This window comes from Scylla paramamosain, chromosome 45 (assembly GCF_035594125.1).
Source record: "Scylla paramamosain isolate STU-SP2022 chromosome 45, ASM3559412v1, whole genome shotgun sequence".
In the NCBI taxonomy this organism is placed as follows: domain Eukaryota; kingdom Metazoa; phylum Arthropoda; class Malacostraca; order Decapoda; family Portunidae; genus Scylla; species Scylla paramamosain.
The window spans coordinates 954,892-966,352 of record NC_087195.1 but is presented as its reverse complement, the minus strand read 5'-3'; the positions used below and the strand labels follow the sequence as shown (position 1 = coordinate 966,352).

General features: G+C 39.9%; 1 protein-coding gene and 1 long non-coding RNA gene across 3 annotated transcripts; one reads left to right on the top strand and one right to left on the bottom strand.

The window, feature by feature from the left end:
- The first annotated feature begins 663 nt into the window (after positions 1 to 663).
- On the top strand, positions 664 to 3,161 carry LOC135094442 (uncharacterized). Its single transcript, XR_010263814.1, has 4 exons — positions 664 to 839; positions 918 to 1,430; positions 1,777 to 1,955; positions 2,716 to 3,161. It is a non-coding gene; the product is annotated as an uncharacterized LOC135094442 (long non-coding RNA).
- Positions 3,162 to 3,623: 462 nt separating this feature from the next.
- Positions 3,624 to 10,643, bottom strand: LOC135094428 (ribosomal protein S6 kinase alpha-5-like). Of its 2 annotated transcripts, XM_063994529.1 has the most exons (8): positions 10,481 to 10,643; positions 7,794 to 7,879; positions 7,461 to 7,542; positions 6,591 to 6,714; positions 5,632 to 5,792; positions 5,378 to 5,506; positions 4,568 to 4,795; positions 3,624 to 3,984 (listed from the first exon to the last, which is right to left on the bottom strand). In XM_063994529.1, the coding sequence occupies exons 5-8, from the start codon at positions 5,686 to 5,688 to the stop codon at positions 3,778 to 3,780; spliced, it is 621 nt and encodes a 206-aa protein (XP_063850599.1). In that variant the 5' UTR covers positions 5,689 to 5,792; positions 6,591 to 6,714; positions 7,461 to 7,542; positions 7,794 to 7,879; positions 10,481 to 10,643; the 3' UTR covers positions 3,624 to 3,777. The 2 variants fall into 2 exon arrangements, with proteins under 2 accessions (XP_063850599.1, XP_063850600.1); XM_063994530.1 differs by lacking the exons at positions 6,591 to 6,714; positions 7,461 to 7,542; positions 7,794 to 7,879.
- Positions 10,644 to 11,461: the final 818 nt, after the last annotated feature.

Here is an 11,461-nt window from a genome sequence, read left to right as displayed (position 1 = left end):
CCCTTGTGTGGCGTAATGTGAAATCATTGAAAAGCTTGTGTGAATTGAAGGCTTGGCTTAATACTGTGTTATATCTCAGCTTATCATTATTAAGTATTTACCATTTGACGTTAAAAAACAACAATACTTCACAGAGATATCCAAGTATAACAGAGGCTTCCACACTGTAGCTAATGATCAACAGAGAATTACCAGCCTTTCTCTGTGTGTCAAGGAGAGCCCTTAGGGAAACGTTCGTGTGCGTGTGTGTGTGTGTGTGTGTGGTATGGAAAGATATAATTGCTTAAGTACAGCCTCTCTCTCTCTCTCTCTCTCTCTCTCTCTCTCTCTCTCTCTCTCTCTCTCTCTCTCTCTCTCTCTACGTATTTTGCCTGTCTGCCCTCGTGTGTGTGTGTGTGTGTGTGTATCTCATTTATTTATTTAAGTTATTTTTCCACAGTGATGTAACGCCCTTAGGGAAACGTTCGTGTGCGTGTGTGTGTGTGTGTGTGTGTGTGTGGTATGGAAAGATATAATTGCTTAAGTACAGCCTCTCTCTCTCTCTCTCTCTCTCTCTCTCTCTCTCTACGTATTTTGCCTGTCTGCCCTCGTGTGTGTGTGTGTGTGTGTATCTCATTTATTTATTTAAGTTATTTTTCTTCTTCACGCAGATAGTAATTGACGAACACAACACACCACGTGGAGAGAAGCAAGGTGTGGAGTACCCAAGCCTCTCACAGTCCATGCTAGTAGACTCACCCTGCATGTGGAGATCTCCCAAAATGCACGGAGGTTATTCCAGAGCTGCAGGACAGAGTACTTGAGGCCATTGGTGAACAGAAAGCTGAGGTTGAACAAAGGTAGAGTAAAGATTACACTGAGATTTGGGACATTGACATTGTTTGTTACCAGTATTATATTGATTCCTTTTATTTCAGCCAAGAATTGATAGCTGCCCAAGGTGTAAGCAAGATTCACAATGATGAGGTCATTGTGACGTGTGCAATGTGTCCACTGGTCTTGGCCTTCCTGACCAAGGCAGCCACACAAAGGAAATTCCACGTTATTGTTGCCGAACGTGCCCCTAAATATGATGTAAGGTGTTTTATGCGTCTCTTTCACGTCATCGTGTCTGATGTGCACAATACATAACACAGGGACTGCCACATGTAGGGGTGATGGCTTCTTGCAGCTTCCTTTATTTTATTATGTTCTTATGTTCTCAATACATCTTTTACTTGTGCAGGGTCACCCAGTGGCAAAAGCTTTATGTACTGCTGGAATTGAGACAACATTAATTCAAGACTCTGCAGTGTTCCCCATCATGTCACGTGTCAACAAGGTCATCAAAGGTCATCGTTGGCACCGAGACGGTGGTGACCAACGGAGGCATTGAGACCTTTGTTGGTGCAGCCTCTCTTGCCTCACCACCAAAGTTTTATTCTGTTCCAGTAAGTTTTATTTGTTAGTCATTATCCTGATACCTCTTTCAGTGGGGCAGTATTTGAAACATATTTACTGTTGCAAATTGAACAGGGAAGGTATCACAAAAGTACATACCATTTTATTCTCACAGAAATTCTTGATTCCAGTTTTTGATACATTCCTTTTCCACATGTTTATTTCATGTAGGTGGATATACATTCCTCGTGTTGAGTGTTGGATGGTCCTTTCTCAAACCTCAACCTGTTGTTGTCTCATGTGGAGCTAGATACTATCAGATCAGTACCTATATAATATTGAAAATCATGGCATGAATTGTGCATTTTGCTTATTGTCACAAATCTTCATTTTCAGCTGTATGTGTGCACTCCCACATACAAATTTAGCTTGATGGGCTGTGAAGAAATAAGCCACCAAACCACCACTTCTATTATCCCAGAGGGAACAAAGTTTTGGCCGTCTGTAAATACTGCGCTGACTCAGCTAGATTACGTTCCTCCAGAAAAAAATGTCACCAGTTTGATAACTAACAAGTGAGTTTGTGTTGTTCATATGACTGTGTGGTCCTTTCCTTTCAAGGTGTGATGTTGGGGGTTCATTTAATTTTTTCATTTGCTTTCCTTGTTGGGCCTGGGCTGACCTCAGGAGACATCAGTATTTGTCAGCTTTATGCACAAACTGTTATTTAGCACTGTACTTCATCTCCCAGTAAAACTTCTGATCCTAAATGCATCAAATGAAAGGCCTTTATGTTTTACTTATGAGTGAGATAAACAACTTACTCAATTTATTATACAGTAAAATCCCTCTCATCCGGCAGCTTCAAGTATCCGGCACATTTTTCCCCGAGCCCTAAAATCAATAAAAAATCAATGTGTACTCAGAAAATCAATTAAAATTCCCACGCGAGGCATACTCCGTCCCCTTGCCACCACAGCGCACTGCTTCGCGCCACCCGCAGCCCACTGCACTGTGTTTACTCAGTGACTCAGTCCCGCGTGTGCACTGTTTATCACCTGACGCCTTCATCACGCCTAAAGTTGTAGAAAAAAGGAAGTGTGTTGTGCTTACACTTAAGCAGCTGATCAGATCAGCTGATCATTGTTGTGGTAAGATGCGTGAGTGTAGGGTGGTCATTGTGGACATAATTTCACTTCTATTCAAGTATCCGGCACGTCGGCGGTCCCGTTGATGCCGGATAAGAGGGATTTTACTGTACCCTGTTTATCTTGCACATCTACTCACTTAGCTTTAAATAATGGCTGCTGACCATTTAAATCTCTTTTATTTCAGTCGAGGTACTGCACCATCCTACGTGTACCGGCAGCTTAGCGAACTGTACCGTCCCACTTCTTGTGTAACAAGAAGGTAACAGCTATAATCCTTGCAAATAAGGAATAAGAGAAAAGAGACACACCTGCCATTTGTACTGTTATGCTGTAGTGTTCTGTCATTTTTTTCCTCTTTTATCCTTGAACCATTTTTGGTCATTCATGTTTCTAAAAATTATTATACAAAAATGTTGAGCTTAATATGTTTGGTGTAGTTTTTTGTAACATGTGTTATTATTGTTAATGTGTGTGGTTCCCCTCAGGAAGAATGTTGCAGTATTAGCAGTAATGTTACAGCCAATGGAAGTGTCTGTATTGTGCTTTGGTGGGAGGTTAATTTGATGTATTTTTAGAGTTGTGCAGGATATTATAGCAAGCCCTCAAAATAAAGAAAATAACTATAGAAAACACTCCTTGTATTGAAAACACCACTGCAGAGAAATCTCTAATGAAACAGGAAACCCTACATTCAGTACTGTGTGGTTGTTGCAGTAACACTGAGCTAAATGCCTTTTGGATGGTTGTACACTAAAAATAATGTAAAAATGCCTATAAACAACTGTCCGTCCCTGCATTAAAAACCTTTCATCATAAAATTACACACAAGATACTCAACCAGTGCATGAATGTTCAAGCGGTATCATTTGCTCCCTTCTGCACAGCTTGCAGCAACACTTCTGGCGCTGCATAGTGAACAGTGAAGCACGGTGTCTTCGTGCTGCCATCCTTTTCCTTGTCAGGCATCAAATGTGCAAACCCAAAATCCACAATCTTAATAACTGAATCTTCAGAAGAATCCTTGAACAAGAGATTCCGTGAAAAGATGTTTAGATTAGAATGGCCTCGGAGAAGGATAATATCTGAATGGAATAAATTCATACTTTTTATTATAAAGGCCATACAAATGATGGAGATCAATAATATTCCGTGCAATAAATTCTTTCAAATAAGCAGATGGAAAATCAATGCAAAAAAACTTCCTTTTTTTACCTTTCCTTTCTTTTCTTTTCTTTTCTGTCTATCCTCAACACCAACCCTTTTCACCCCTGTCTGGCTTTAGGTCTCCGTGAACACTGATGCTTTTCCTGTGCACGTAGTGAACTGCTGACACCAGGTTCCTCACGACGACCGAAGCCCGAGGCGAGCCTCTGTGAACCTCTCGTGTTTCCTGATCCTCTGAGGCAGCCAGCTCTCCACCTCCAAGGAGCTGCATCACAATGTAGGTGTGTGCCTGTGAAACCAACATGAATTAGATACAGGCATACAATGATTAAATGCAAGGAAAAGAAAATAATATGATCTTAAACTAATTGTTACTTAAATCATTTTGTGTCAAAATGATTTAATATCAATGACATATCCAAAAGAAAGAGTGAGTGAAGTTGAAAGTAGTGATAGGTGAGGAAAGCTACTTGGATGGTAGTACTTGGATGGGGTAGAGAAGTGTGTGTTAAAGACATCATGCAGTTGAACAAGCAACAAGGAAAGGTCTAGATAAGGAGGATGGAGGTTCTTCTGGTGTGGCCACCTCCTCAGGGGATGCTCCCACAGAGAGTGAGGCAACACAGAGATAGGTAGATGGAGAGAATGTCAATGACTGTTAAAAGATAGTAGAGGAAGAAGAAGAGTGGTCTGATGAAATTAGTGTATTCAAGCAGGAATCACTCTAGTGCAAGTGTTTATCCATAACTGAGAGTGGTAGGTATTACATAGTGCTCAGTAAACAAACTCCACAAAACAAAGGCATATATGGAAGACATTTTCAACTTTCATTATTCAGCTTCCAATGTTGAGAATCATGAATAGATGCTTACCTCATCATGGAAAACTTCATGGAGGTTGTTGACAATGTTGGAATGTCCTTGGCAAGCCCAGAGTAAATTGATTTCTTGTTGGCAGTCTAGTCTTCTTGACACTATCTCCACAGGAAAGTGTTGTTGCCCGCTGGACTTTTGTACACATTCCCGACAGACACTGAAGCTGCCGTCTCCGAGTATATTATCTCGGAGATTCAGTTCGTATTTTTGGAAAAATGGTGAGTCCTGAAAAAAATACATGTCTATGAGTTATTTCATACATTTTTTTTCATCACAAGTACTTTAATAATTAAATGAGAAAGTATGCATACAACTAGACACAAATATAATTCACACATAACTAAAACTAATAATAAGATGAGGAAACTGGGAAACTCCTAAACTATATATCTGTTATTACAATGAGTCTATCCCTCACAGGGGAAGACATCAGCCATGCATACTTATATTATTACTACTGCTACTACTATGACAATTTACCTTTACTGTCAAAATCACGCTGAGACAATTCACCAAAAATTCAAGTATGTTTTAATGCTTTCACTGATACAAAACAATTTGCAGCACCACCAGAAGTAATGCATGAAATCTTTATAATCATCTACTTGAAAGAAGGGGATTAAAAAGAATGGATTTTGCAATTTGTACCCAGTTTAAAGATTAGAGATGGCTGTGGAACAAGTAAAAATGTCTTAGAGTGATTAATGGTTAAGGAAAGATGTAGCAAACAGCAGTCAAAGAGTTAATAGTGAAGAATCAAAATTAGCAAGTAAATCAGCAACAGCAGAATAGAAACTGAGTACTAACCTTAAAGCTACAAGCCAATAATAGGTTGGTTGTGGAAGGTCTTCTGTCTGGTGACATCTTGAAAAGGCTGCTGCTGTCGCTGATGACATTGTCAGTGAAGAGAATTGATGGAGCAACGTAGGAGTAGCCCTGAAATAATAATGTAACAATACTATCTTTGGAAGAGTACACACACTCATATAAATACATACATACATACATACATTCATACATATACACATACATATACAATTAAGTCTTATTTGGGTACTTACATTGAACATTTTCTCAACATCTGGAGGAACGATTGCTGGAGAATCCTGTGGTATCATTGCAGTGAACTCTTCAGAAAAATTACTAACATCTAACTCAGAACTGATTCTTGGTACAAAGGGAGCAGGTACTTTCTTTTGAGCAAGGCATCCCAATTCAATTTCTGTCAGGAAAAAAAGGAATTACCACTTATTACAACCAAACCACATCAATTTTTTTTCTTTCTAAATGTATCTAAAAGTTGCATCAATATAAACCACTTGGTCATTAGGTCACAACCACTACTAAAGACACAACATGACTTCAAGGTAATCATCTTTAAAAGGAAAATATGAAACGATGGTATTTCTACCTCCATTCCTGTTTCTCATTTACAGACTGGTAAGCAAAAGATGAAGGTAAGTGAATAAAAGAACAGGTATAGGTTAGGTTAAGTTAGGTTAAGTTAGGTTAGGTTAAGTTAGGTTAGGTTAGGTTAAGTTAGGTTAGGTTACGTTAGGTTAAAAGAGGTTAGGTTAGGTTAAGTTAAGTTAGGTTAGGTTAGGTTAAGTTAGCATATGTTAGGTTAGGTTAGGTTAGGTTACGTTAGGTTAAAAGAGGTTAGGTTAGGTTAGGTTAGGTTAGGTTAAGTTAGCATATGTTAGGTTAGGTTAGGTTAAGTTATGTTAGGTTAAGTGAAGTCTTTTTTATCTTTTATTTTTTCTGAGTATCTTTTTCTTATAGTATTTTGTTGCCTTTGACCAGTGTCCCTCCTATATGTATAAAAAAAAAAAAAAAATAAATAAATAAATAAATATAGTAAAACAAGAACATTTTTTATGACTTTAAATCATTTTCCCGACACACTTGTGCATGGAGGCAGTGTTGCACGAGTGTTGAGTGACAAATATTGCAGCGTGTTGACAACTAAACACTTTACATCTCAGCTTAGCAACACACACCAACACAACACCCTGCTCACCTTCTCCTTGATGTCCGCAGCCTGTACTGCCCCTCTGTCCCTGCCGTCCACCTCACCACCACTGCCACCGCCACCGCCATCGCTGCCGCCAACTTGCTTGCCGGATCGGAGGGTTGCCATTGCTCTGAAAGTTACGTTAGGTTAGGTTTGGTTGAGTGGGGCTGTAGGAAGAGGATGTAGGTTAGGTTAGGTTTGGTTATGCTTTGTTAAGTTAGGTGAGGTTAGGTTAGGTTAAGCTAGGTTAGGTTAGGTTTGGCTAGGCTTCTTTAGGTTAGGTGAGGTGAGGTTAGGCTTGGCTAGGTTAGGCTTGCTTAGGTAAGGTTTGGCTAGGTTATAATTGCTTAGGTTACGTTAGGTAAAGTTTGGTTAGGCTAACTTGGGATTAAGACACGAGACAGCCAGTCTTGGGGAGGAGGAAGCACCAGACACAAGTTAGGGTAGGCTTCTTTGGGTTAGGCTTGGTTTGCTTAGGGGCAGCTGAGGAGTGTGAAGCTCCACCACGTTAGGTTAAATTTGAGGTAATATTTTAGTCATATTCTCCCTCACCACCAAAATTTTCCCACTGTAAAAACTTTAATATTTTTCTTTCTGAAGGCTACAAAACAAAATCACTCGTTTTCTCATCCCAGACCCCTAAACACCACCCCTTTCTTCCTTCACACACACACACACACACACACACACACGTTCCCTCACAGCACAAGGGAACATAGACGCGCAATTAAATCCACAACAGCAGTAGCATCAGCCAGCCAGCCAGCCTCTTTTGACTTAAATGTAGGAAACTTTTAAACACGTATATATAACATTTTCTTCTTTACACACACACACACACACACACACACACACACTATATATATATCCTCTCACTTCCTCCTCGTGTGCTTATCACTGCTTCCGTGACATGGGAGAGCGAGAATAAGCTGGAAGGAAACCACCGCTTTGTTTACATCTGAAAAGAGAAAACGTGGGTGTCACTTCTGTCACCGGGGTTACTAATCCAAAGCTGAGAGAGAGAGAGAGAGAGAGAGAGAGAGAGAGAGAGAGAGAGAGAGAGAGAGAGAGAGAGAGAGAGAGAGAGAGAGAGAGAGAGAGAGAGAGAGAGAGAGAGAGAGAGAGAGATTGTCATATAACCATTTTATACTCAAGATAATAAAAGACAGCAAGCGTTTAATTATTAATTTTCCAACTTTCTTCGCTTGCCTAAACTTTCTTCCACACTGCTGGTGGTGATGGTGGTGGTGGTGGTGGTCTTCCTGCTTCCCTATTTCGTCCCTCTACATTTGTATCTTAAAAGAAAAAAAGATCGTATTACTGAATCAACACCAATGAACACTTAACCTTACCTAACCTAAAGTGTACCTCTGTTTTTACCCTCTACCCATCACTACAACCTCCAGTACCTTCCCCTGCTAGGACTCCAACACCACAACACCTCGTACAGACCCAGACATCCCACACACGTGCATCTAGAAGCTTCATACATCACAACACACGCTATAACACCCCTGACACGCTTCTACTATCACAGTCGCCCCTTAAACACTCCAGAACCTTTTATTTTACCTCAAGCACACCACTTCTACCCTCAAAGACCAAATTCTTACCTGCAACATGCCTATAACATAACCAAAACACCTCAAAAGCAACTGCAATCACACTAAAACACCTTGAAACACCTTAAACATATCCAGAACATTCCTAAACGCACAAAAAACATCCTAAACACATCGAAAAGGCACCAAAATATGCCCAAACACACTTAAAATACTCCAAAACTCACCCAAATTGACTTAAAACGCATCCAAAACACACCGTACCAACCCAAAACACACTCAAACTCATCCATAACATCCCAAAACACACTTAAAACATTCCAAAACACTGAAAACGGCCCAAAACACACTTAATACACCCCAAAACACACCCAGACTGACCTAGAATACCCAAAAATACCCACAAACGCGGCCACAACTCACCCGTATCCACACAAAACACACCCAAACTCATCCATAACATCCCAAAATACACTCGAAACATCTCAAAACATTGCAAACAGTCCAAAACACACTTAAAGCACTCCTAAACAAGCCTAAGACACCCCAAAACGCACCAGGAACGCTAAATATTGACTCAAACATCACCACATCCCATCAACACACACTCCAACACCCCATAAACACCTCCAGACACACTCCAACATCCCCTAAACACACCAAATACACTGAAAGCACTGTCAAGGAAGACAAATACTACAAAGACAGACAGGGCAGCAGGGAAAATTAACCTAAATATTGTTTTCTTAGCATTTTCCTGTCTTACCACCTCCTCTATTCCTTCTCCCTTCATTTTCCTCCTCTTTTTCTCTTATTTTCTTACTCATTCTAGTCTTATCTACACCTCTGAGTCTAGAAAGACGTGGAAACACAAGGAAAACACTGCAAAATACGATAAATATTACCGAGGAGACAGCGGAGCCGATCAAGGTCCCTAGTCCATGATGGCGGCCGTGACGTCACGGCAATTTTACGTACCGTAACGGATTTCATTTCGAAATTGACCCCTCGAAAAAATGGAGCTAGGCTGGAATGCCTTATATATTCTGACTTGACAAATACTTAAACTAATATTCACAATATTAAAACAGCTCTAGCCTGAGTAGTATTTAAAAAATATCCAAATGAAATATGGAAAAAGTGTTGAAATATTCGGCACCATTTAAATCATTGAAAAGTCCACAACATTTGAATTTTTAGGAACGTAAAAATTTTTAAAAAATCTGAACTATCATCTTACACAATCAAAAGTGACCTGGAACAAGAAGTAAACAAATAAAACCGAAATTGTGTAAAAACCAAGTGTTGAACCTAAATACGATTAAAAACCACTGAAAAGTCAACCTATTTTGACTCAACAACAAGATAAAACACTTTAAAACATACAAACTATTTTTTCAAGCAATGAAAAGTTAGTTACAAGCTCAAATAGAGAGACAATAACACAAAAAGTGTTGTAATAACAACTTTTAACAGGACCATAAACCATTTTTAAAGTCCACTTATTTCTCTCAACAGGAACCAAAAAACAATTTAAAAATCATAAGCAATTTTTAGAAATACAAAAGACGTAGTTAGAACGTGAAATAAAAAATCAAGTTTGTCAAAATACTGCTAAAAAAACACCCCGCATTTTCGGCAAGCAACACAAAATTCAACACAACTCAACACAAGCCACGAAAATACTTCTAAAGCAAATAATTATTTTTATAAACCATAAAAAACATGCTATACCAGCAGAATAAAGAAGTTAAGAAAAAAATAAAAAAATATTGGAACCCACAGGTTGAAGCAGGTTGGCAGAGGTAGCCAGGCATCATGGCGGCCCTTGTCAGTGGAGAGAACGGCCGCTATTTTGCCTGTTATTCTTCCATCGTAACTAAATGAGGCAATGGCAGATATATCTAGCTAGCGGATATGAAAGCCTAGTTATGTGGCTCCACTTAGTGACGTGTTAGGCTTACAATAAGTGACAAATGAAGCAGATATTGGCGGACAAATGGGGAAGGCTGCCTCCACCTCAGCTGATAACATTAGATAAGTGTATTTTTTTGACGTTTTTATAATTCCTGTCATGGTTAATTAGTAAGAGTTTTGTGGTGGAGGCTTGGAGCGCTTGTGGCACCGTGGAATGCTGGGTCACGTCAATATATTCCTAACCAGGTGCAAAAACATGAAATACGAGGCTCAACAATAAACAGTAAGGTTAACCACTGACCTGACAGCCCTGTGTTGTTGTTGTGGGTGACACGTAACAACACTATCACAGTTACCGCCTGTTACATCACACTGTGCAAATTAGCTGGCTGGACAAGTGGTGGGCCGGTTTCTTACCAATATTATCCCTTGTGGCACTGCAGGCACCTCCCGGCAGGCACCAAGCTTGCACCAGCACACGCAGGCACCCACCACGGCCCCTGTCACTGTCTTGTTCTGCCAAAATACGTTAAATAAAGCACCAGTTTATGGCACCCTTTTAACCTAGTGCCTTGTGTCTGACGTCTGGTTGTGTAGTCAGTCCCAGCCTGCTCCGCACAGTACGCAAGCAAACCTATCCACAAGACACTTTTAGCTTTCAATAACAAGCACCAACTTCTTTTATATTATACTAAACTAATAGAAAATTAAATATAAAGAATTATAAGCGTGTAAAAATAAATCTCAGGCCATTATAACTGTAATTGTCAAAGTATCTAGATGTTACTGATTGAAGCGCCAAATTCAAACTGGTCCTGGCGGCGCTTGCAATGCAATGTCTCGTCCCTTGTGTGGCGTAATGTGAAATCATTGAAAAGCTTGTGTGAATTGAAGGCTTGGCTTAATACTGTGTTATATCTCAGCTTATCATTATTAAGTATTTACCATTTGACGTTAAAAAACAACAATACTTCACAGAGATATCCAAGTATAACAGAGGCTTCCATACTGTAGCTAATGATCAACAGAGAATTACCAGCCTTTCTCTGTGTGTCAAGGAGAGCCCTTAGGGAAACGTTCGTGTGCGTGTGTGTGTGTGGTATGGAAAGATATAATTGCTTAAGTACAGCCTCTCTCTCTCTCTCTCTCTCTCTCTCTCTCTCTCTCTCTCTCTCTCTCTCTCTCTCTCTCTCTCTACGTATTTTGCTTGTCTGCCCTCGTGTGTGTGTGTGTGTGTGTGTGTATCTCATTTATTTATTTAAGTTATTTTTCCACAGTGATGTAACGCCCTTAGGGAAACGTTCGTGTGCGTGTGTGTGTGTGTGTGTGTGGTATGGAAAGATATAATTACTTAAGTACAGCCTCTCTCTCTCTCTCTCTCTCTCTCTCTCTCCGTAT